The sequence below is a fragment of the Cyprinodon variegatus genome, unplaced genomic scaffold, assembly GCF_000732505.1.
Source record: "Cyprinodon variegatus isolate N-32 unplaced genomic scaffold, C_variegatus-1.0 Scaffold30, whole genome shotgun sequence".
Lineage (NCBI taxonomy): Eukaryota > Metazoa > Chordata > Actinopteri > Cyprinodontiformes > Cyprinodontidae > Cyprinodon > Cyprinodon variegatus.
In genome coordinates, this window is record NW_015150483.1 from 536,833 (window position 1) to 564,092 (window position 27,260).

The 27,260-nt window shown below is 38.0% G+C and overlaps 1 protein-coding gene across 4 annotated transcripts in view; it reads right to left on the bottom strand.

The window, feature by feature from the left end:
* The window catches only part of LOC107100995 (voltage-dependent R-type calcium channel subunit alpha-1E-like), a 150,353-nt gene that overhangs the window by 84,918 nt on the left and 38,175 nt on the right, over positions 1–27,260 (bottom strand). For all 4 annotated transcript variants that reach the window (XM_015399749.1, XM_015399742.1, XM_015399725.1 and 1 more), the window contains exon 3: positions 6,375–6,641. In XM_015399749.1, coding sequence (XP_015255235.1) covers positions 6,375–6,641 — 267 coding nt within the window. The remainder of the gene's footprint in view (positions 1–6,374; positions 6,642–27,260) is intronic.

Below are 27,260 nucleotides of genomic sequence, written 5' to 3' on the forward strand. Positions count from 1 at the left end.
TCTATCTATCTATCTATCTATCTATCTATCTATCTATCTATCTATCTATCTATCTATCTATCTATCTATCTATCATTTTCATTACTTATCACTGTTACGGAAAGATTGTGCAAACTCGTTCAAGGAAGCACATATTTTTAGTGTGTTTTACTGTTTTGAATTATCTGCGTAAAAGCAGGAAATCAGTGGAGAAAATCATACATTTGACATTCAGAGAGAAATTAGTTTAAGACTAGGAACGCCAGGTCCATTTCCCTTATAATTGTTCATTCGTATTTTTCATACAAGGATGCAATTTAGTTAGGGAGAAATCAATTATTCCTGTTAAGATCCCTCTTAACATAAATATATATAAAATGGTGCATTTATTACATTACTATCCTCTGCAGTTGTATTCCTTAATGGAGGTCTAAATCTCAAAGAAATAATTAAATATGGTCACTCTGCTGCAATATTTTGTACTTAAATCTCCAGCTATGCTTGTCAACTCACACCTAATTTCTCTTTGCTCTAATGATGAAACAAACTATGAAATCCAACAATCAATTATTTAGAGGTACACCTTCTCGATAGGATACTTCCTACCACAGGGGATCCCAGTGGGGATCAAACAAAAGGAGCAGCTGCCAGCCCTCAGTGGGTCTGCAAGTCTAACCTGAGACTGAGTGCTTCATTAAACCCTGCCTCTTCCCTGCCTGGGCTCCATCAGCCTCCATCAGCTACACCCTCAGGCAGCCAAGCTTCAATTCAGTGACATGCATGGACTGTAGCCACACCTTGCTCCAGTGAGCCACCACTAATGTTTTCAGGATACAGTGAACTTGAGTGAATCTAGAAAATATATCATGTGATGATGTAAGCTAACCCACATCACTCAATCAGTTGTATAAGTCCCTGGATATTTCTTCAATCAAACATCCTCTCTTAAGTGAGCACTGAGAAAAAGAGGCTTTTATGGGGAAATGACAGGGGCAAGTTGAGCTGCAAACACAAGGCTGACCTTTAGCAGATGTCCTGCACAGATAAGAGATTGTAAGAGAGTGTGTATGAATACTACTCTACCAATAGCCCTAATCCTGTATCAGAGACTATTATTGATTTGAACAGTTCTCACTAATTACATATTCTTTATACTACGATGCACTGATAAAAAAAAACGCAATATTTATAAAAACTGTTTATTCAAATTTTTTAAGCATTCCAGCCTCAAATCACATTAAAGCCACAAGTCGTGTTGAACCGTGAACCGTCTGTTTCCTAACTTCACTTTAAGGCAACTCCAGGAACAAGGATTCAAGCTTTGGACCAAATCAGACCTTCCTGTTAGAAATTGTGTCTACTTCCTCTACACAGTGGGTGGGGCTCAGGTGATGTCACCAATTGAACATGACAGTGTGTAGACTACTGGTCCCTGAAGAAGCATAACAATTTTTAAGCAGGCATGATAATGCATAAGAGAGATATTGCCAATTACAGATTCTAGGGGGCACAGTTACTGTAAGTAAGAGTCTAGTGCATGGGTAGGCAACCTCTTACCCAGTGTGCCACTGCCCTGCAGCTTTTGCATGCACCCATGGCCGCAGGAAGTGGTGGCAAGAAGGAGAAAACTACTTTGCACAATTTAGAAATTTCTTATGAATATTTGGGGAAATTATTTTGACTTTTTTATTTTACTATTAAGTTTATTCTGAATTTGATTTAATTATTTTGACTACATTGTCACGGCAACGTCAAGCAAGCTAGAGGTCGCCGAGTAAAGATTAATCCTGCTCACAGCAGCAGACTAGTAAATTATTTACAGTCTTATGAGAAAAACGAGGATGAAATATGGCACAGAAATGCATTTCGCATTTGTCCACTCATGAGATACTTTATCTCCACAACCCCAAAGCGCACCTCAAGATGTAACCAGGAATGGCACCCTGCCTGTAGCTCCAAGTAACATAGTGCTGCCATGCAATTTCATATCTATTTGTGCAATTCAACATAACCATAGTGTTATTTTGATCTTGGGTTCTTTGTGTAATGGATATGGGGAACTTTTCAATAACCTTTAAATAGTGTAATAACATAATTCTTTCCTTGTGGTCCACTTCAAAGGATTTTGGACAAAGACAGTGACTCAGGTTCATGCCTGCTGACCAAATCTATGCTGTTATAGTGTTGTTGTGAAGTTTAATTAATAGTGCATATATATACACCTGAAAACTAAGGATTTCTGTGTGTTACAGACCCTGGTTGCATTCAATGTAAAGCATATATGACAATAAAATAGTGAATCTATTTACTTATTTATTTTTTATTGTATTTTAAATAGTCCAATAGGCTCAAAGGTCTTTTAACCAAAATAAAACAAAACATTTTGACAGCACCCCCTGTTCAAAACTACTTCCAGCAGCCCCACATGCACACCTTCTGCAATGAACCTGAAACAAATTAATGGTTAATGATCCAGCCTATGCCTAACTAATCGACATGCCAAGGAAGTAGTTTGGTCATTTGTTTCAGGTGTCTTAGAGCAGGGATGCATGCAAAAACTGCATGTCGGATTTTACAATGCACCACTCTCAGCGCCTTTCTGCTGGCATTACAGCAAGATGGTGACCACAATGTCAGCATATGAAACGCCCCACAGCGTTTATTGCTTTGTTTTTCTTTTCTTTACACATAGATCTCATCGTGTTTTTAATATGGGCATATAAAAAGTCTCTATCTGCTCTGGTTTTAGATGCTGCACAGATTCGTTAAGTGGTGCTTTGCTTTATAGAATGTGCAGTGTTTTTTTTATTTTATTATTATTCTCTTTTATAATTTCATAATCTGTCCAAGCAAATGTGGGAAATTTGTTTAATTTGTGTATAGCACAGAGGAAGAAGTGAAAAAAATATGCGCAGATCAGCCCACCCTGCCTAGGTGGACCCTCTCTATACACAGTCAGTGTGACATAGAAAAAAATCAGATTGGAGATCAAAAAGTCGTACGCAACCGGTGTCAGGCCTTTAGCCTGTATTTTATTTACTCAAATATCAAGAGTGTATCCATGCATTAAAGCCTGTCTGTATAATTTGACCTATTTCAAACTAGAAACTAGTACAGATTCTAATAAAAAACATTGCAGTTGTATCATCATATAATTTAACCCTGGAAGGGGAGGTTTTCAAAGAGATCATTAAACATGGTGCTCAGGTAAAAGTCTGAGCACAACTGTATCGGTGTGTTTAATACGAATGCATTCTGCTTGCCTGGCAACAAAACAATGACAACAAGACACCAGGAAGTCACTGGACCTGACTTAGAAATGATAAAGAATGGAAAAACAAAAACAAACTGCAATTCTGTTATTCAGTTTATTAAAAAGAGGTAATTTACTGTTAAATGGTGACCCACATGAGCTAGTGAAATCATTTTATCTAGCTACTACTGTCTCTCTTCCTTTCTCTTGGCTAAAGTTTCATATTATACAGCTGTGTTTTCAGTAAGCATTTAACACTAAATATAAGTATATTTTTAAAACTGAAGCATTCCCTATAATACCTGTCAGTTTTATTATTTTTTTTTACTTCTATCTTTAAAGCTAATTATAATATATAAAACACATTTTGTTTCTGAAGTCCTTTATAGAAATTGTATTTAAATAAGTCTGTTTAACTGCTTATTGAGCTTTAAACATTTAGCTGTGATCTGTGATTTTGTCATTGTTCAATGTTACCTTTTTTTTTTGCCTTTATATCAAACAATATAATATACACTGGTGAATTATGACTAGTTGCAACAGCTTACGCCATGGCGATCAGACATTATTACAAATACAGTCATTATGTTTACAATTTGTTAATCAGATACAGAGAAGCTCCTTCTACGTAATAAGACACTCCTCTCACAAAGCACATGGCTGCCCTAACTCTGATCACAACAGCATCCCTACGCTTTGATTTGGATTTGGATCGGAAAATAAAATTTACCAACGGGTGAATTTATAGAAGAGTTACTAACCAAACCATCTGGAAACTGATGTGATGCACACTTGCTTTCCAGACTAAAGATTTAAACCCAGAAAAAAAAAAAAACAGGCAGCAGTGAACAACAAAAGAAAGCTCGTTCTGTTAGCTGGGTTTAAAAGCCTAGCAGAGGAGCAGTCAGTCAGTCAGGAAGCTGCTGAATGGAGCAGAACAATAGTCTGCGAACAGGCCACACCTGGCCTGGACACCTGGTGAGCCGTGCAGCAACATAGCAGAGGCATAAACACGCCACTAATCGACACTTCTATGCTGCATCCCCTGCAACAGGTGGAGCAAAATATTAAAGGCTGTTATGGCAACTAATGGCTTTATAATAATAATGGAGAAGTAATGAATATGTCATATAAAATCTACATTCCATGTTTTAGATATTTGTCTAAACCTTGTTTATAAAATACAATGATTGCATTGCATATGAACTAAATTGGCTGAGCTGAGGAGTACTGAATTGATTTGGATTGGAATAGACCATATTCTGAACAAGTACTAAATTATGACCAGCATGGTCAATCTAGTCTGAGCTCTGCAACCGTTTGTGAGACAATGTGATGTACAGTTTAATTTCCCCTATGAAGCTGTAACTGGTCAGTCTTTGCTTAATACATGCATCAAGGACTCTGCTGCACGTATTAAGTATACTGACCACTGGAGACCAGAAACATCACAGACATAGCTAGCGCCTTGGTGATACTTTGATCTAGTCATTTAACCATTATAATTGAATTCCTGTTTAAATTTCTGAAATTATCATGCTTGCATATGTTTTGAATATTGTGTCGACAAGCTCCCAAAAATATGCAACTCACAAACGTGTAATAAATGCATAAATAGTGTTGTTCACTTACGCTGTTTTATTTATTTATGACTGTCTGTGAAGTGTCCTGAGTCAACTTCAATTGCAAATTGAGGGCCTAAACGATTGGCTGAAATTAAACAAATATCATGACATGATAATTTGGTTATCAAATTGTTTTTTCATTTGCTTCATTAATCACTTGTTAGCAGAATTATAAGGATTGAGGTTTGCTCTAGTTAATCTACTATTCATCTCTATAATGAGAGTGATGTATACAAAAGGTTCTTTATGACCTAATGTTGATAGAGATGGCTGTTTTTGTTCGTATTTTTTCAAAGTTGAAAGAATGACACCTGTAAAGCTCTGGAAAGGTCTCAGAACTGAAACTTTATAATATAGTTTTAAACAATATTAAGTCCTTTTTTTTAAAAGGATTTTTTGTACACAGAAGTTAAATTTGAAGATTATTTTATGTTACCGGTTTGTGGTGTCCAATCCTCCTATGTTTTTACACTGAGGGCAAACATTCAAGGCAAACATTTAAAAGCAACCTCACAACTTTCTCTTAACCTTGCATTATGTGGAAGCATTCACAGCATTTCACTGATGCATTATTCTATTCAATTTATATAGGTTGTCATTAAAGTTATCAACCCCGTATTAAAATGAGTAATTCTAAAATTTGTCTGATTAATTAATTATCCATCCATCCCTTATCTGACACGCTTGTCCCGAGTGAGGTCGTGAGGGGTGCTGGTGCCTATCTGCAGCAGTCAATGGGTGAGAGGCGGGGTACACCCTGGACAGGTCGCCAGTCCATCGCAGGGCAACATGGAGACAAACAACCATTCACGCACACACTCACACCTAAGGAAAATTTAGACAAGTCAGTTAACCTAACAGTCACGTTTTTGGACTGTGGGATGAAGCCGGAGTACCCGGAGAAAACCCATGCATGCACAGGGAGAACATGCAAACTCCATGCAGAAAGACCCCGGGCCGGGAATCGAACCCGGAACTGCAAACTCCATGCAGAAAGACCCCGGGCCGGGAATCGAACCCGGAACCTTCTTGCTGCAAGGCAGCAGTGCTACCCACTGTTCCACTGAGCAATTAATTAATCAATTAATTAATTAATTAATCAAAAACAAAAAAGAGCACAAAAACAGAAAAAAATCCAGGGCTTGGTATTATTATGGTTGAGGGGTTTGGCAAGAGTCACAACCAACCTTAATACCAAAGCAAAAACAAAATAAACAGACAAAAAAATAAGAAAACACCCCCATGTTGTTCTTAATGTTTGAAAGAAAACATTGCTTTGTGTATTTAGATCTGTTGCACCACTACAGTTTCATATCTAACCATGCCACTGGGGAACCATATTGCTTTATTATAAAGGTGAAACTCTGCAGCATGCTGAGGAGAAGCTTTCAAACAGGCTGGGTGTGAACATATATGCTGTTTTTGACTTTGAACCTACCTTTTATTTATTCCATGCATACCCCGGAGACTCTGCTTTAGTATGCATCAAGTTTCATCAGGGTTAAAAAAAAGGATATGGCCACTCAGTGATTTTCTTAGCGTACTTCCTGATCACGTTGTCCTCCCCGAAGATGAAGAGCGACCTGTTGACGGTGAAGCAGTTCTCCCTGACCGGGATGGGGTTGTACAGGGCCATGGTGCGGGCGCGCTGCGCTTTGGTCTGCTTGAACGCCGGGGAGATCCCACCTGTGGACACGGCCGCTCCATCGCGGGTCCGGTTGCGCTCCGATCCTCCATCCCCGGAGCTTAACAAGCCCGGGACGTCGTCTCCAAAGCGGGCCATTCTATCGGAGAAAACGGGGGGTTAAGAAAAAAAAGGAAAGCGGGTTACTGGGCTGTAGTCCTCCTCAAAGCTGGGCGCGGTGCCGCGTTCAGAGCAGCGCAGTGATGAGATCCTGTTTGGATTCAGTCATTTCTGAAAACATTATGCTCCCTAACTTCAAAGTTGAACACCGATATTTCTTTTTTTTTTAATTATTCTTCTTTTAAGTCACACAAATCCAAAAAAGAGAGTAAATGAAATCCTCTTCATTTGGCGCTCCTCCGTTTAAAATGAACCTGTTGGCACTGATTCATTCCGCTGCCTTTCTATCCTAAAGTCTGCAAAACAACATCTGCAACAGGTCACATCTCCAGACAACAGAAGAAGCGGCTCGATCCGTGGATGTTTGGAATAGAGCAACACTCCACCGGTTGATTGAGAGCGCATCTCTCCTTCCTTCTTCTCCTCTGTTGACAACCTGATCACCATCCTACCACGGTGCATGACGGAAAAAGGTACTCAAGTATTTTCCACAACATTTTTTCCCCTCTGGAAACAACACCAACAAAACCAATCTGTCACCAAAGAGGAAAGAGAAAACAAAAAGGAAAGATAAAAAGCCTCTTTTGTTTCTTTTTTTCCCCTGTGCGGACGACAGACAGTGTGTCCTGTCTCCCCGCAGTGTGTGAGCGCTAAAGGACACAACTGCGACAGGATCCACACACCTCACCTAACCTCTGTCCTACCTATGCAGCCTCCTCTCTACAGATCCTGCAGAAAATGTGGAGATGTCATCTCTAAGTCACCCTAGAACAACCAAACATGGTGGATTTCATCCACATTACAGGAGATTATCCTTTATTACGCATTACGCAAATAAATGAGGATGCATTACAAGTGTGATGTTTTGCAGATCAACCAGAACGTTTTCACAAGCAAATATTTACGCGTTTTATTGATCAGGTGTTATGCACATGGATGTAACGCAGTTTGTTGAGCCTGCGTGGTCACGCCTCGGGGAAGACGGCTTAATGCTGGTCACGCATCCGATCTGAGGGTGGGTGGGACGGTGACACCTGTTGTGGAGCATCTAAAAGCCAGCAAGGAGGAGAGCAGTAAGCATCTCCATCTAATTAAAGACTCTATTCCAGCCAGAGTGAGCAGATCATACTATATGAATGATTGTGTAAAAATGCAACAAGGTTGTTAAATATTATTCCAGAGAAACTGTATAGTCCACTTTGTATAAAGTTCAGCAAATAAACTGATATGATAAAAGATGCATATGCACGCTTCTTCTATTCATAAACTTCCATTATCACCACAAAAAGCTGCAGCTCCTGAAGAATGAAATTGTTATTTAACAACTATTGAAAATTATCTTGTTAGACATAAACAGAATGTGCATTTACAGTACAGTGGGGTCAAATAGAAGATGAATAACAGTTCATTTACCTTTAAAGGATTTATGGTGCTGGAAGTCTATTTATTTAAGAGTTCAGGTTAACCTGTGGGATAACGACCTTCAAGGGCTTCTCCAGATTGATCATTGTCAGCTGTATTCTCTTCATTTATTTTCATTTCACATAGGAAAATAAAATAAAATTCACCTTTTAAATTGAGTAAATGTAGCTATGGTGTAAGAAATGTCATATTGTCATAATAATGTCATATTAAGAAATAAAGTTAATGGGGGGGTGGGGGTGGTGGTCTTGAGCAATTGCACCTAATCTCCTAATCACATCCCAGCTCCCAATTTCGAAACCAAATTTCGTTTTGGATACAAAATGACAATACAATTTTGTCTAAGTCAATCACTTCCCAGTTGTGATCATGCATATTAATACCTGCCTCTCTCTACTACCCATAGGTCTCCAGTCCAATCTGCTGCAAACTTTTTTTCCCACCTGATTTACATTCCATGGGAAGAGAATCCATAAATATTCAAATATAATCATAAATGCCTGGATATAGAAGGTTTTTTAAGCTAATATATAATCATCCTTTGTAAGCTGTTTTCACAATGCTAATGCTGTGATTGTTCAGTTGCCTGGTGAAGCGATTTATAATTTCTGAATATCGATCCATCCATCCATTTCCTGTCATGCTTTACCCCTGCTGGGGTCGCAAGGGGTGCTGGTGCCTATCTCCAGCTGTCTACGGATGAGAGGCGGGGTACACTCTGGACAGGTCACCAGTCTATCGTAGGGAAACACAGAGACAAAAGAACAAACAACAATTCATGCACACACTGACACCTAAGGACTGTTTGGGAAAGTAAAGTATGCTGTTTAAAAGTAGCTAAGACATCTAAGGTAACTCTGGAGCTACATATATACACTGCCAAGGAGGCAAAAAAATTGGGAATAAGAATTAAAATGTGAAAGAACAAAAAAAAAAAAGGAACTCAAAACAAATGCAAAAGCCACCAAACTTCTCCCGCTTATTCCATCAAGGTCACGATGGGGCCGGTCCCTAGCTCCAGTCTGTCTCACAGCAACACAGAGACACACAAAGACATACAACCTTGTACGCACACTCCTAAGGACAATTTAGAAATGCCAATTAACCGTGTAACAGTTTATGAACTGTGGGAAGAAGCTACGCATGCACAGGGAGAGCATGCATACTCCATGCAGAAAGACCCCAGGCTGGGAATCGAAGCCAAAATCGTCTCACTTAAGGCAACAGTGCTAAAAAGTGTGCCACTCTGCTGTGTTTAAATATAAATAAATGGAGGTGGTGACATGCAATGAAAATACTTTCTTTCAAAGGCAGGAGACCCGCTCAGTGTTGATGGGCATATTAAAAGACAGTTACAGTGGAATAGTTTAAATCAAAGCATACAGACCCACTCAACACAGCTATAAATTAGATGCAGTTGCCCTTATTTTATCTCTGGCTCTGTTATTTATGATGATCAGAGCTAATAAAACACAACATTTAAGATTAGAATATTACTTCATACTAAGATCAAATGATCAAAGAACTGGAGAAAAGTATGTTCAAGATAGTCTTAAAGGCTACTCTCTTTAAAAGAGCCTTATCAGAAAGCGCATTCTAACTACTGAAGGAAACAATACTATTGTCTTAAAATGGCCAAATGAAGGCTTTGGACAAAATACCTCAAAGTTTGTGTGTGTGGGCATTCATTTCTTACATTACGGGGACTATTTTCCATAAATCATAGCACATAATAGGGACCCATTGCTCCTCACAGAGACCAATGCCTGATGCCCATGGGTACGATTGCTCTTTTAGGGTTAGGTGTTAGGTTTAGGACTAAAATGTAAAAAGAGTTTACGTAAGGTTAGGTATGATGAACCCATAATTGATAGGTTTTAGGGTAATGGTCAAGGTTAGGCTGTTAAAAAGGGTTAGAAATGAGGAGGGACAGGACATTTCATTCAGCACACAACTTACTGTAGCTGTAGACATTATTTATTTTTTATTCAATTGGTAGGTAATTTAAACTTTGTCCAAATTGGTCTGAAAACTGAAAAGAGTCAAGACAACAGAACTAATAAAGTATCTGTGCTATAAAAAAATTGATTTTAGTAATTTTTAGATATCATGCCCATGAGACAAATGTACTAAAACCTAATGTTCATCTTTTAAATGAGACAACAAGGCCCTTAAAAGCTACTGCTTGCTGCGCATCAAATGAGACCGTATAACTAAACAACATTATTTTTCCTCACAGGCATCCTTTTATAGCACAACTAGGAGTGTGAAAGCAGAATCAAATCCAGCAGCTATAACCACTTCATTTAACTGGGAGAGAAAACTGGTGAAAAAAAAGGAACTAAACCACAGGAGAGAGAGTGAACGAAAACACCACGACTGATGAGGATTTTGTTGATGGCAGTATGACGAAGGGAGTGATCAATGGCGTGTGGCCTCCAACTCATTAGAGCTCCAGCACACGATGACACAGGAAATAAAAATAGAACAGATGGAAAAGCATAAATCTGACATCTTCTGCTAAAAGGACACAAACCAACTCTTTCAGAGTAATAAAGAGAAGCGGTTCAGGAAAACTTTGTATTATGTTAGATTTATGCTGTTTCGGATCAAGTAAATGTTAAAAAAAGAAATGTTACTCTTACCTTGTTACCCTGTACAATACCTCCAGGATAACACTAAGCGACTGATCTTGAGAAGGTCTTGCATTTTTATAACAGGTGTAAATCTGTTCGTACATGCAGAGCTGATCTTCAAACAAGGTGCAAAGTCATTTCCGCTCCCAATTAAGTAGACGGCATGTGCAAAGCATTTTCTGCATCAATGCCTTCATGAGTTTGATCATCATATTCTAATGAACAAACAATGTCAAACCATGGGTGGAGCATATGCAAATACAAACATTTACCATTTGCAAAGGGATTTTCCACATGGGCAACTCAGCTGCTCAAGCAGTTTTTGCATATTTTTTAGTACTTCTGAAAGTCAGGTACAAATTAACGCACAGAAATATCTGCAGTTATTGTTGCCAAAAAGGGGGCATACGATACAAAGATAAATATTCTGTGTGTCAAAAATAACAATATTATAATAATGTTAATGAAGAAAAAATGTCTACAGGTCAACTTAGATTCATTCAGCAGGATAGAAGACAATCTTTATACAATTTAATCAAATTAAAAAAATGACTGAGCTTAAATATTGTGGCATGTTTGTAGAAATATATTGAGGGCAAAGAGTTGCATAAATTACATGATATTTAGTATTACCATTAATATTTTCTCTAGCAAAAATAATTATCTCCATCTCCATGGCTTTGAACCTCATCTTCCTTCACAACGGCTCTCAAAATGCCAGGAGAACACAGAATCTGCTCATTTTAATGGGCAGAACCAAACTGGTTTGCACAACTTAACATTTGCGCTGCAATATTTATAGATCATCCATAACATGCCCACTTATTGCATGCACTGAAAAAGAAAATTGCACAGGCGCCTCTTATTTAGGATCTTTAAAGTTCAGGGAGTACCCACGGCTTTAACGTTGAAGAGGTGGATTTCAATAATTACAATAGATGTTGGAAATATGTAATATTAGGAACAAAAACTGATACGTTTTTTTTTTTTTTAAGAAAAAATCTAAATGCCTAGCTCTGTAAAACTGTGATAGCAATGATAACAGCTCCAATGTCGTTTCAACTACTGTACCTCTGTGCATTTGAAGCTTCACGCATTTTGTTATATTTCACTAAAACATATCATGGGGAAGTATATGGCAGGCTAACAAAAAAAGCTGCATGAAAAAGTTCTCAGAGAACACAGCAAACATGGAGAAGAAGCTTCTAGTCAAATAAGTCCAAATGAAACCATTTGGTGAAAATATATAAAATTATCAGAAAAAAATAACACAGCACAACGTAACACACCGTCTCATGGTGACACATGTTGACAGCAGTCACAACAGATGTCTCACGCTGTGAGAACGCTTTTCTTTAAAAACATGAACATGGTGCTATCCTGAAAGGCCAGGTGAGGAAGGCTGGAAATGACCTGAGACTGTGGTGGAGGTAGACTTTCCATGAGGACAGCTCTAAATGTTGGGGCTACAATGAAATTATTTAGATAAAAGACGTACAGCATTGTTTTGTAAGAATGGCCCAGTAAAAGTTCAGACCTTAATTTAATTAAAACCCTGTGGCTTACCGTCCAATCAATCTGGCTAATTATCATTAAAGAATTGGAAAACATGCCCAGTCTCTAGCTCTGAAAAGCGGGTAGAAGGATACCCCAAAATAATTTCAGTTATAGTACGGTATATCAGTGGTTGGCTGTTCTGCTAAGTATTGACTAAAGCAAGCGGAATTCAAAGACACTCAACGCTTTCAGATTGTATTTGTACATTCTTTTTTTATCATTATTTCCTTGACATTAAAATCCTTATTATTGTCATACTTTAAACCAACAATCTGCCTCTGTAGTTGCTCTCGTTCAGAGTCATCTTCAACCATTACAATTATATGCCATGTAACATTGGTCTTTTACATGAAATCTAAATAAAATACACTGATTTGTTGTAACAATGTATGAAAAAAGTGTGTTTTGCAAAGTACTTCAGATTTGACTGAAAGATTATTATAGAAAATCTATGAAAGGTAAAGATTCAACCGTCATCTTGGGTTTGAAAATTCAACTAAGGAGAGAAGGGCTACCTAGGTTAGCGGCTGTAATGAGCGCAGGTTGACATCCCCTGTTCTGGTAATAGAGCCTACTGCTGCCACAGGACTGAGATATCAGATTCAGAAATAGAACGTCTGGCTGGAGATACCTGACAGGCTTGTGCCTGAAACCTGGTTATTACTGTCCTCATATGTTCTAGCTAAGTTTGCTCTTTCCACTGAGAAACAAACAGTATAGAAACTCACACGTGTAATCAACATGTGCTTACTTACATTTCCCTCACATTTAGTAGTTAGTATACTTTCTCATGTGTTGAATTCACAAGGCTCAGCAAATTTCATATTACTGCAGTTACTATTTTTAATCATTTTAAATAACTTCTCTCAAAAATGTCCAAAAAATATTTCAAAATATTATCACTCACAATGGTGTCTATCCAAATCAGATTGTATTTATATTGGTTATGACTGCTTTGTATTATACATTTTGAAAATCTAGACATTGCCATCTTAAAACTACAAGTAAACTATTGGAGAATTTTTTAGTTGTGCCTCTCTTTATCTGAATTTGCTAAACATTTTAGTCTTTTTTGTTAAAGGTTTATCTATATAAACATATATTACAATGTTAAACTCTAGACAGTGCAAAAATAAGATTGTAGATTTACGACACTGAGAAGTGGAAGATTGAGAATATACAGTTAAAGCAAAGGCAAATAAAACATATTATTTGCAAGTTGTTTCAAATCAGAAAAAGACAGACAGAAAAAGGTGAGGAATCTGAGTGTGTCTGAGCTCAATGTGCCAACACATTTTCATCAGAGCAAAGAATGCTGCTGATGACAGCTATGGGAGGGCCTTTAATTGTGCAGGAACAAATGAGAAGATCTGAAAACACTAAGGCAGGATCACAGTGTCAGAATCCTTTGAGATTTACAAGATTGTTCCTCCAGTGGTCATCTTTTTACTTTGTTCCCTTTATTATGACATCAGACAACTTGAAGTCCACTGACTTTTATTTGGACTTAAAAAGATTGATCCTGCCGACCATCATATTAAAGCTTCATTTCTCAATACATATATACAATTCAGAAATTTTAAGCTTGAAATATGTCTGGCATTTAGTTAAATTTCTAGAAAATATATTGCAACAGTAACAACTTTTAATTGTCCACTTCTCACAGGATCACTACTAGTGAGGAGATCCTGATGTACTTTTGCTTTAGTATCATTCTAACTTACTTCGATTGGGGGCGTTGTGTGGCTAAGTGGGCGAATAGTGACAGTTTTTACTGAGGCTGTCATGTCTCCATGCGGCTGTCCCTAATTTGACTCCCGAGTTATTTATTCCATATTTTCTCCTTCGACACCCCCATATCCTGTCTAGTAGCGACTGTCAAATAAAGACCAATAGTGTCATGAAATCTTGCACCAACTTTATACTTAGGGTTGTGTGATAAAAGGAAAACATAAAATTCATCATCACTGTAAGTAAGCTTGGGCAACCAGTTACTGTCAGAGATCCTCCTCTTTAAAACAAAGTTTTAAATCAAGTTTTTTTTTATGTCAAATCAAAGGTTAACGAAAATGGCTCCTAAGATCCTTTAAAAAAATAACAGACTCCAGTGTCCTGTGTCCAGTGGGCTGACCCTTTGATTCCAGTTTATTCAATGTTACAGTTTTACAAGACTAGAGAGGATGAATCATACCGCTTACAGTCAAAGTTCTTGTATCCTGCAGTATACTATTGCACCAGCAAGATTGATATGTGTAGAACTGAGTTCAGTTCTAAGTTATCAATATGGGATGGCTGCCTTTCAGTCTGTCCTTGAAAAGGAGGGACATTTAACACAATACTTCGAGCTGATTGGGTGATGTGCCAGCTACATGTAGTACCTGCCTTCCATAATACACTTCAGCCAATCATAACTGCAAATCGTGACGTTTCGTAAGCTGATAAATCAAACTTTTTCCAAATCCCATCAGAAGAAAAGCACAGACATCTTTCCCATCTAATAACCAGAAATTGTCGAGTCATTTGCAGTATCAACAGGTGAGTCTTCCTAAATGATTTCAAAAATTTACCGTATCACAACAATAAATTTCACAATGTCTTATTAGAACATTAAGTAATAGACAGACATAAGTAACCCATCATTGTGTGGGTAAAGGAAACCTGTAAAAGTTTTTTTTTGAAAGATTAATGCAGAAAACTTAACTGGATCAAAATATAACTTGCCCCACAAGGCTAATTATTCTGTAGATATTATACTGTTTGTCTTTCTATTCATTTCCTGAAGTAAGGCGGGGCAAGGTAAAGCAAGTTTATTTATATAGGACATTTTCAGCATGAGTGATACCGTTTGGATAGGTCACCGATCAATTTAAGGACAAGACAAAGACACACAGTCATGTGTGCACATATCCACAAGCCCTTGATGACGACAGAAATTTTAGAGAAACCAGTTTGCTCTTGGACTGTGGAACAAAACCAGAGTAACGAACCCACACATGCACAAAGAAAATGTGCAAACTGCATCCATAGCACATTCAGTCTGGGATCCAAACCCAGGAGCTTCCTGTCAACTATGCTAACAACGTCACTAATTAAACCCCTGCATCCTTCATTGCACATTAAGTTAAGCTAAGTGCCTGTGTACACTTAGAGCACTCCTTCAGAACTTTGGCCGTATTTAGAAGTCCTTAAATACAGACAAGAGTGCAAACCTCTGCCTGGGTCGCAAAACTTGCAGCCCCTAAAAGGTGTTATTCTATGATAACCCTCTATTTGGTTTTATCAACCTTACCACATACTCATGAGATGATGCTGCCATCACCATGTTTCCCACTAGAGATGTTATGTTCAGTAAATTTATTTCAGTTTTCCTTCGCTGACAGCACAATGCATATTGCTCAATAAGTTATTTGTTTAAGGAAACATCTTTCTCCTGTTTTCAGTGTCTACTAAATGGCTCATACAATACTACAAACTAAACCTCTTAAAGTTTATTTTTCAGTGCCACATAAAATGACACATTTGTTGACTGCCCTACTGATGCTCCTATTGTCAAGAAGATATCTGAATAATTTAAGTTTCTCAGAAATCCCTTTACCTGATATTTAACACACTATGGATGATTGAAATTGGGTTTTAGGTATTGTGAATCTCAATGAAAACAATAGCATACCAGTGGCACAGTTGGTAGCACTGTTGCCTTGCAGTAAGAAGGTTCTAGAAATTGCATGCTTTAAAAAATCCAAATAAAATAGGTCCAAGAGTATGACTTTAATTTAACACACTGTAGAGAAGCTCCTGGGTGAATAAACACAGACCAGCTATAATGAGTTCATAGTTCTGCACTAAACGTCTTCCATGCAATCTGACACAATCTGACCTGAACATTCAAACAAATCTTTAAAGTCCTCTGAGTCTTTTACCATCTAGCTCATTGATTCTAAACCCTGTCACATGTCCTAATACCAAAATAAACCTAGAAAGTTGCCTAAAAATAGCTGGATAGCTGGGTCAGTGTATTTATGTCCAGGTGCACATTTCAACATCACATAGATAAGTTTGGGGCAAACAGAGAGACAGAGAGAGGACAGAGACAGACCAATTGATGTCGGTGGATGAAGGGGCCAGGGGATTGGACTATATTTAGCTTCATTGAGATGTTAATGGTAGATACATGAGAAGAGCTGTGTGTGAGTGTCTAGCTGTGTGGTATCAATGCTCTTTACATGCATAACCAATTGAATTTCTGGGCTTTACACCGGTAAAGGGTTTTTGATCACACAAACATGAATAATTCCAATAAGGTTTCTAAAATTAAAACTCATCTGTCCACAGACAGATGAGTGACAATACATGCAAAGTAAGAAATATCTACTAACATTTGCCTTAATCAGGCCCAAAAGGAATAAATAAGATGCAACATATTTTACATGGATCACAATTTTTGCTCTGTGTCTGTTTTACCCTCCCTCTGTCGTCTTTCTCTGTAAGTCTCTCTTCCCCTCTTTATGCAACCCAGAATTCTGTCTTCAACTGTTGTCTTTCCCTTACTTGTTTCCTAGCAACTGAACTGACATGCCCCCTATTCGCAGCCCGGCAAAATCTGTGGTTGTAACTCTGGATTTTATAGCACAGCCTATATAAATCATGCTTCCCCACAGGGGGCTGAGTTATGATCATTGTCTGCAGACAAACGACTCCATTTGTGGGCATGCTGCTGACCTGCTTTCCGTCAGATTAAAAGTTAGAAGTTTTCAAAGCAACAGTTGGGCAGCGAACAATGTTTGTCTGTCTGTTGAAAAATGAGGGGCGCTGCTGTGTGGGGATGACACTGATAGTGAACCAAATCAGTCCAGGAGGTCTCTGTCACATTCTGAAGCCAAATATAGTTGACATGAAAACACTGCAATGCAGTCATTGGCACTGACACTGCCCAAAACATCCCTGCAAAATTCACATTCCTCACCAGTATGGCTGGAGGAGTCCCTGAAATATTTTAAAAGATGAAAATATGGTAAAACAGGGTACAATATTCAATTAAAATCTCAACTTATGGCTTAAGTTTTTGTTTTCATGATATATTTTTCAAAACTGCTTGTTTTCAGCATCATCGTCAATGTCGACATGTTATCAAAAAGAGGGTTACATGTTTTTGATCCAAGCAACCGATCATGCTACAATTTAGACTTCTAAAAGTCCCTTTAGATGTATTATATGTTAACCAATAAAAGTGTAAATTTTAATATTGAGGTTTGTTACAATTTAATTTAGGAAAAACTGTTCTGTCAATCGAATGAATAAAGTCTTTAAGAGGAAATCAATTCTACAGCTGTTTATAGTCTTATCTTGTTTGATGAAAGATTTTTGCTAAAAATTCAGGGCATTAGTTCATCAAATATAATCCTTCTTAACAATAAGTTAGTATGTCAATGCTTAACTCTATCCTAGATTGTGCAACTTTGGGTTAGGAATGAAGTGAATTAGGAGCAGCTCTTCAGAGAAGTTGAAATATGGTTTTAGAAGGCAGTAACTACCATCTGCTGGCAGGGAAAAGATATTGCACCATCTAATGGGATAATATTTTGATCAGTTTTACAGTCATGGAAACAATTATTAAACCCCTTGATTTTTTTCTGTAATGCTCACTGCAGTTTTCAGATGCTTTTGAGAAATAAATTGAAGAAGAAAGGGTGCTGTAATTGTTTCCATGACTATATATGGTATCTAGTATATTAGCTGTCGGTCTTTAATGTGTTGTAATATTTGGGCAAATCAGTTTTTCAGTAGGCATTATAAAGTGTAATTTAGAAACACTGATTCAATTTATTAAGGGGAAAAAAAACTTTTTAAACGAACCTGGCCCAAATGGAATATGTAAATGTATGTTCTTGTTATATAACAACTACATTATCCAAGAATTTTTAAAATGTCCAATTCAATGACACTATCCCCACCTATTGGATCCCCCAAAGAAGATAAAAACCTTCAATTGTACCTGTGTGGCAACATGGAATAAGGAAACAAAGTCACTACCATCAATTAGTCTTAAAAGGGTTAGGAAGCCATTTTCTAAGGATTTCGGATTTGAAAGCCATGCAGAGCAATTCTACGGAAAGAAACTGTTTATGTGGCAGGTCATTTAGGGTAATAGCTTATACCATTTGGGCGCAGGATGTGTGGGATATCTTGGAGCTTTACAAGTCCAGGATGAAGGGAAGGTCATCCCTCATGATCCTCTTCATGTACATAGTACATCATTGCAGTTTGGCCCTGTCCGGTTATGATGCTGAGGCAAACCATGCAGTGATAAACATACAGAGGACAGACTGAATGATAGCAGCTATTTAAAGAATGGCCTTCCTCTATTAAATTGTATGATTAGTAAGATCTGTCAAAGAAAAAATGTTTTAAACAATTCTGCAAGGCGAACCTGGACAAAATTCTTTTGAAGAGATTTTAAAGGGCGTTATGTTATCACACACACTGGGTGACAGATATAGGGTTAGGGTTGTGGAAGTAAGGTGGTATTGAGAGGAACTGTTTGAGTCGTTGGATCCAGTTTTTCTGTGCTATCCAAAATTTCAGCTTTATCCAAAGCTTAAAGAATCTCAACCAAATTATTAAAAGAACTGTTCCCTTTGTTTATTGTTCAATTCTAGGTATGGTTAATCTATCCCTGCTACAAGTACAAAGATTGTGCTGCATGCTTTTTTAGGGAGTGAAAGTTTAAAACTTTACTTAAGGAAGCTTCTATTGACCAAAATGACTTAATAATTATAGAACTGTATCTAGTCTTCCTTTCTTATCTAGAATTCCTGAGAAAATAGTTGATAATCGAATGTGTGAGCACTTACACTGTATGCCCTGTCCCAGCCAGGCTTTAGATCTCATTAAAGCACTGAAACAGCAATGATTAAAGTTACTAATGATATTTTGGCATAAGAAAATGGATTATGTGCTTCACCTATTAGATCTTTGTGCCTGATCTGATGCAGTCAATCACAATAGTCTTTTAAAGGAGCAATAAGAAATGGATCTACAGTAAAAAGAATCAAAATCCCTCTCATCAATCATCAATCTCAAAGTAACATCCCCTATATTTTCTCCTTTTAGGTATATTGGCATCAAAATCGGAACATTTTCTGCATAGTGTTGGTTGCTTGACGTTTCAGCTCCCTGTTGTTGATGATTCAGCCAAGATCGCTTCTCCTCATCATCAAATAGGAAGAGCATCTATCTGCTTACTGGTTTTACGCCAGCCATGCCTCATTATTCACAATAGGGCACAGAACACAATAGTAGCCATTCAAAATTTCCCCACTTTCCTTTATGGATCCTTGGCTGGTCCCCTACAATTCCTTTGGCATCAGCGCCAACATACATGGGTGCTCCAGATCCGCTAGAATGGCTTAAATATTTTGTAGAGATTAAGATAATAGCACTACGCTGGTTTAAATTGTGTCTTTTTTTTTTTTTAACTAAATCTATTTTAATCATGTTAATGATAAATGTTCTTCAAACGCTTGGTGATTTTAGGACACTCACAGGGTTCAGCGCTTTAGCCAGGTCTCTTTACATACAAGCTTACAATTGGTAGCATTTTTAGATGGCATGGGCTAGATTTAAACTGTTACGCTAAGGATACTCTGCTGTATTTGCCATCAAACCTGATGAAGCTAACCAGTTAGATAGATGACAGAAATTTGGTGATGAAATAAAAACCTGGATGATTTTGAACTTTCTGATTTTAGGTTTATTAAATAAGAAGTTTTTGTTATTGTTGGAAAATTACTTTTTTAATTTATATTATGAGGGACTGCAACATGATTCTTGATTCAATGCAATCGATTGTCCACAATCGATTGTATCCATCCATTAAGATAGAATGCTGCAGTCTGATGACTTGATGCAATCTACTGCATTTCCTTTGATTTAACACTTTAGAACCAAATATCTTTTAATGCTTTATTAAATTGACGGCATAAAGAGAAGAAATGTGTTGGGAATAACTGCTATACATATATAGTAGACCAGGTTTATATCTTAGGAATTAACAATTCTATTCTTGGTGCTGTCTGTCTATTCTATTCTACATAACTCAGACTTCATGATTAGCATCTCATACAATATTGCATTTTTAAACCCTGCACACACCCTCCACCCCCCAAAATAACTAATTATTCATACCACAGCCTAATTAGTAATTTTTCTATCAGTCCAAGGAAACTAACTGTCTTTTTGTTGGTAATAGAACCATCACTCTGATTTAATCATTTTCAGCAATGAAAGACTTTGCTGAAGTCTTTCATAACAAAATTGATTTTTAGTTAAAAAAAAAATAAAAATAAATTTTTGGAAAATCAGGAATATGTCTTAGCTGAGAGGGTAAGAGCTTTTCATAAGCTGTAGTCATTTCATGAATATTTCTATTAAAGCTTAAATGGCTAATAGTTTGGAGGTATTTCAAAATGAACATGATGTAGAAGCACAAAAAGGATAATTGGAATGCTATATATAATCAAATCGGAAATCAGATATAATGTACCGTAAAAAAAAATGAACCAAGTTTTAAAGAACACCATTTCTACATTATCTAGAAATCTAAAAAATTGATTCTTTTACTAGTGTTTTACAAGTTGATTTTTTTTTAAATCAAACCAAATAGATGTTTTTTCTTTTACAAATTCAGTTGGATAGAAATTTGAGTGATTGAAAATCGATTTCTGAACACACAAGCCATGATGAATCAATACTATAAAAAAGAAAAAAGGCAGCTGAAATTAACTGGAGGGCTTTGCAAGAGGTGGTCAGTTATAATCAGGAAAAAAAAACGTGAGGGAAGAAAAGGTTGTCTAACAGGGCAAATGTTAATAACAATATTAAAATTGAATCAGAACTCCTAACTTCTAGGTAGTCACTTTTCTAATGAATGTAAGGGTGTGAGTCTGATTTTGCTTTGATTAGACTCACTATCTCAGCAGCTGCAAATTGAGTGGGCTTGATTTTTCACTCCACAGGACATTACATCTCTACATCATTACCTAATGACTTCTTAAGTGGCAGCTGCTCCCAACTAGAAAACATACTGTGTAGACAAGCCAGAACCAAGCTGCAGTGAATCATGTCATTTGTGGATGAAGAATCAACGACGGGAAACATACAGTTTTAAATTAATTAACACAAGAAGAATTAAATAAGGTTTAGCTTAAGATGGCTTATATCAAAATAATGAATCAAAAATTTAATATGTGAGATTTTTTTCACTTCCTGTATGAGTTTTTGTTACTGTTTGCTTCTGTGTTCCGGTGTGTTAAGAAAACTATACCAAATCTTTAAAACTAAAAGATGAAAGAAAAATGTTGCCCTGGACAAAATTAATTTGTCACTTCAGCTTTCTTGTGAATCTGACTTTTTTCTGCATATTTACCTATATAGAACAACTTATTCCCTCAGAGGCATAAACACAATTTATTTGCCTTATGAATGGATTTATGAGTGAGCAGTACTCAGCAGCTCCACTAGAGTTCGCAGTCATTACATTGTAAGCTCAAGTACTGGTACTCTGGGATATTGATGAGGTTTCAGTTTGCTTAGCCAGCATCCTTCCTCCCATTTGTCAAATAAGCTTCCTCCTAGGGTAACATAAGTCATGCAAGTTGGACTCTGCCGGTTTTCTGGAGTAAATTGGATGTGAAGAATCTCCCTCACATACACTTCAAGTGTGTTTCTGGCTTGTTTTACTCAACATTAGTCTCTAAAGTGTGAATATCAATGCTGACCAGATAATTACAAAGTCCATCCACTGAATTTTAATCTCAAAACAAGCGCCAAAAAGGCAATTTAGAAATAGCTAAGGCTTCATGTAAAGCTCGATTTAGCTTGAAAGGATCAGTGTCTGAAAGAAATCCTGTTGCACAACAAAGTAAGCAAACAGCACTGAACTCTCAAAGCATAGCACGGATATCTTTGATATTTTAATCAAGAGCTTTGAATAAGTGATTGAGGGAAAAATTCAAGGTCTGCAGGAGGCAGGGTGTTCATTCATTCATTCATTCATTCATCCTCCCCTGGTGTGTGAGGACTTTAATGTCGAGGGGAGGATACAGCAGCTTCACTGACAACATGTACGCACACAGACCCACAGATATGACATACAGTAATGAGAAAACATTGTTTCGAACAAGACATTTATCTTTAAAAAGATCTAAAAATACAAATGTCAGTTTTTAAGTAAAATATATTTTCTTAAGTGTTGGCAACAATAAAAAAAAAAACTTCAGCTTTTATGTGCATTCAGAATTTTTTATATTTTCCAAATTATCCAATGTTACCGCCAGAATTATTTTTCAATAGCTTTCTTCAAATCATAATTCCTGCAAGTTGATGCTGTTGAAACAGGTTTTAGCTTCCTACCTTTAATAGTCAGGATACATAGAAAAATAAATAATAAAACATTGAAATATAAAAGTTAATTTTTTGTTCTTAACTAGAAATATAACAGTCATGGTTTTTTTTCTTCTGGCTCATTTTTGGTCAACAGTATTGTAAACCTCTGACCTGCTGATTTTTAATGTTGCATTATGTCCCGTCAAAAGTTACAAATGATCAAATGATATACGTGTTGTTTTTTTTGTTTTGTTTTCGGGATCAATGGAAATATTGCTATCCGATCAATGTTTAAGTGACAGAATGACATCTTTGGGAATCTACATTTAGAGGGAAAAAAAGCATAACCAAGGATATGGTAAGGAATATTACAGTAGATCTCCTTTACTCCCTGAGGGTCATGATCTTGGCGCTGATGACTGGCTGGATTACTCATTTTATTCACCTGCCTAACTCCGCCCAGTTTCTCATTACCACTCTTTTGATCCACATGCTCCTGCTTCTATTTAACAAGCCCTCTAACCAGTCAGCCTGTGGTGAGATTTTCTCAAGCGTTACCTTAGTGCACAGGTGTCAAACTGGTTCCAGAAAGGGGCGTGTGGCTGCAGGTTTTCTTTCCAAACAAACAATAGCACACCAGACTCCATTCATCTCATCAAGTCATCATGTTCAGATTGGACTCCCTTGATGAGATGAATGGAATCTGGTGTGCTATTGCTTGGTTGGAAAGAAAACCTGCAGCCACACGGCCCTTTCTGGAACCATTTTGACACCCCTGCCTTAGTGTTTCTGATTACCTGATCCTGACCTGTTGTGCCTCTCAACCAATAAAGGGCTGGTTATACTCCCTACAGCACTGTGTTGCAGTGAGCTTGACGCAGACATTTTTGATTTATGCTCAATTTTAAAGCATTGTCTGGGCTATACGCTGTGGGTCTAGATACGGCCGAGGCGGTGAGGAAGTGGCGGCAAGTTTGTCCGACAAAGGAGGGACATCAGGGCAAAAAAGAGCGGGTCCCAGTGTTCTCGCGCACCTCTTGGGGTCATTAAAACAAAACAAGCCGGCCTCCTGTCTGTGGCACTGTCTGCAGCCACCTAAAATTTGAGAGAGATGCAGCAGAGTGTCTGCGGAGGGGGCGGGGACGTCATTTTGTTCACTGTGACACCTACACAGACAACCTAGTTTCGAAGTATAAATCAGCCTTAAGCCTGCCTGTTACTGTCTGATCTGTTTGCCTGCCCTGTCTTGGAACCCCTGCTGGATTCTGTCTGTTAACTGAACGTGGAACTGCTTCCTGTCACCGACCTGCATTTCCCTTCCCTACCTCTTCAGAATTCTGATCTCCTGGTTCTGAATCCTGAACACATCCCTGACACCGGCTTTAGCTTCACCCCCCTGGATTGTCCTGCCTTCCTTCGTCTACCTGGATCTGATCTCCTGCTTGTTTTCCGTCCTCCAGGGCTACAGCATCTGGGACTCTATGAGCGGTGCCTGCCGCATCTTGCTGACAGCCAACCGGCTGGAATCAACCTCTTTCTCTGGTTACAGACTAAAACTACAGAGCCAGGTTAGTCACTCACACGTTTGTAATCATCCTACGCCATATTGAAGCGTTCACTAACCTGTGTTTCCCTCCTGCAGAGGTTCCTGGCTGAAACGTTTTTGCTGTTACTGCAGATCTGCCATTTTAAAATAAATGCTTTTAAATTATCTGACTGCCTGTCTGCCTTGAATACTGGATCCCAAGCAAGAATATAACCTAGTAATTCATTTTCTGCTCAAATCCCATAAAATGATTTGTCACCCTTTTTTAAAAATACATGAAATAAGTAATTCATTTAATAAAACTATACAGGGACCTTAAGGTGCCTTTCAGTCATTACTGTCAATTACTTATGAGATTATAAAAAGTGATAGCCCTTCACAACTTTAGACAGTCAAAATATTATCTGCTCAAATTTTACAATCTGGGGACACAGCCTGAATACATGGTTAATGTTAAAGTTGAGTTGTTGTTATAGCATTTTCCTGTCTAGATTGTTTACAGCTGTGGTGCTTCTTCTGACTTTATTCTTAACACATCACTGATACTACAATAGCAAGCTTTTTATCTCCCCGTAGTAACATTAAAGTCTGTGTCCCTACTTACACATAGAATGCTGTAATCAGCAAATTGAAAAGGTATTACGTTTTTTGTTACAAACCAGCTGATCACCATTAGGGTCCAGACAACACTAAATTTGACTGACTCCATTTATTTTTTGAATCTGTCATTTTCTCGAAAGCCATGTTGTATTCTAAAAATATAACAGAAAACCATGAACTGATACGTTTGATATTGATAAGATGAGAATCAACAAGAATATCATCCATCCATCCATCCATCCATCCATCCATCCATCCATCCATCCATCCATCCATCCATCCATCCATCCATCCATCCATCCATCCATGCCCAGACTTCCCAATCAACACACACCTCCTCCAGTTGCTCTGGAGGGACCCCAAGGTGACACCAGGCCAGCTCAGATAGTCCCTCTAACGTGTCCTGGGGCTTCCACGAGGCCTCCTCCCACCAGGACTGGAACACCTCCCAAGGGAGGCGACTAGGAGGCATCCCGTACAGATGCCTGAGCCACCTCAGCTGGCTCCTTTCGACGTGTAGGAGCAACAACTCTACTCCGAGCTCATCCCGGGTAACTGAGCTCCTAACCCAATCTTGAAGAGTGCGCCCATTTACCCTGCAAAAGGAAAGTTATTTCGGCCACTTGTATTAGTGATCTTAACCTTTTAGTCATTACCCAGATCTCATGACCATACTGTAGGTGAGGGTGGGAACGAAGATCGAGAGAGCCTGCCCCCAGATTCAGCTCCCTCTTCACCACAGCGCACTTTCAAGGATAGTCCCTCTCCATGGCTTCTCCAAACTCCTCCCATTTTTTATTTTATCTTTTTTGCTTCTGTAAACGCAGAACCTGCAGCACGTTTGGCCTGCCGGTATCTTTCAGCTAACTCTGGAGTCCTACTAGCTAACTAAGCCAGGTAGGCCTCCTTCTTCAGCTTTATAATAATCAATAATTGAACCTGTATAAAAATGGGTCCTATAGTAATAATTTCTTTCTTTGAATTTATAAGGGCATTAATAAATGAAGATCAATAAATAAGTTGGATTTTATGTTTAATATCAGGATTGATGGCAGTACGGTGCTATGAAAAGGGCTGCACAATACTGTACATCGCTTGAGCCTTGCAATTGCAATGTACATGTACACTATCATCACACTGCAAATTAATGTGATTTTGTGTTATCTCATCCGTTTTCAAGCTCACTAATACACACAGAAATCTACCAATCAACATTGTTCTTATTCTGTTTGGCAGAGAACAAACTGAATAAACTGATATATGTTCTCAGGTCCCTAACACAATAGAAGCAAATGGTAAAAGAAAAGTAAATCAAAGAGAAGCTCCATCCATGCAATATTTTCTATCTGTTTGACAAACCAGGAATGGCACTTTACCTGGCACCACTTTACTGTACATAAAATACTGTACATAAAAGTCACCTTAAATCTCTCCTTTACTTTTTAACCATTCGCTGTATATAGCTGGATTATTGATTGATTGATAAATTGATTGATTGACCTTATTGATCTCACAGTGGAGAAATGTACATGTTACATCATCTCAAATAGTCAAAGGAAAAAAGGAACGTACCAAAGGAAGTAAAATGTGCATGGGATATATACAGTATCTTTCACTAAAGGAACTTCTAAGCTCCTCTACAGTCTGGTGCAGAGGGTAAAAGGTGTTGTTCATGATGGATGTAAACTTGGAGAGCAACATCCTCTAAGCCACTTCCTCCACTAAGTCCAGTGTGCAGCCTAGGACCTTTCTCACCAGTTTGTTCAGTTTCTTTCTGTCCCGCTCTGCGCTGCCAGGGGCCTAGAAGAGTGTTGATGCCACCACAGAGTCATAGAAAGTTTTGAAGGAAAGGCCTGCTCACTCCAAAGGACCTCAGCCTCCTCAGGAGGTGGAGGCAGCACTGGCCCTTCTTATAAAGGGCATCGTTTTATGACTCCAGTCCAGTTTATTATTGACGTCAACACCCAGGGTTTTGAAACTCTGTATATACTTGATGCACATTTTCCTCCTTTGTGCACCTCCTGTTGTCGGGTCAGTCATAAGATCACAGATGAAGACAGCCATCCACTTTCCCGTCACTTTGAGCTCCTTCCATCACAGCAGAGATACAGACTTTCTTGTGCCAAGAAAAATGTGTACAGAAATTCTCTGGTGCCCTCTGCCATCAAGGAACTGAACAAGTTGTAAATGTCACTCGGTCTGTTCTGCTTCCTTTCCCTTGATGAAGTGAATCTGCTACTGCTGCTGGGTCTGCAATGAACTCTTTTATAATTGTATTTTAATGTATTTTTACATTGCTGTGTGTGAGAAAACCAAAGGGAAATTTCTGCCACATTGTGTATGGTAGACAATACAGTTTTTACTATTTCTATTACTTTTTGTTTATAAGAGCTGATGTCAGAAGTGAATTTTTCCTTTGTGAGATCGATAAAGTTCTATTCTATTCTATTCTATT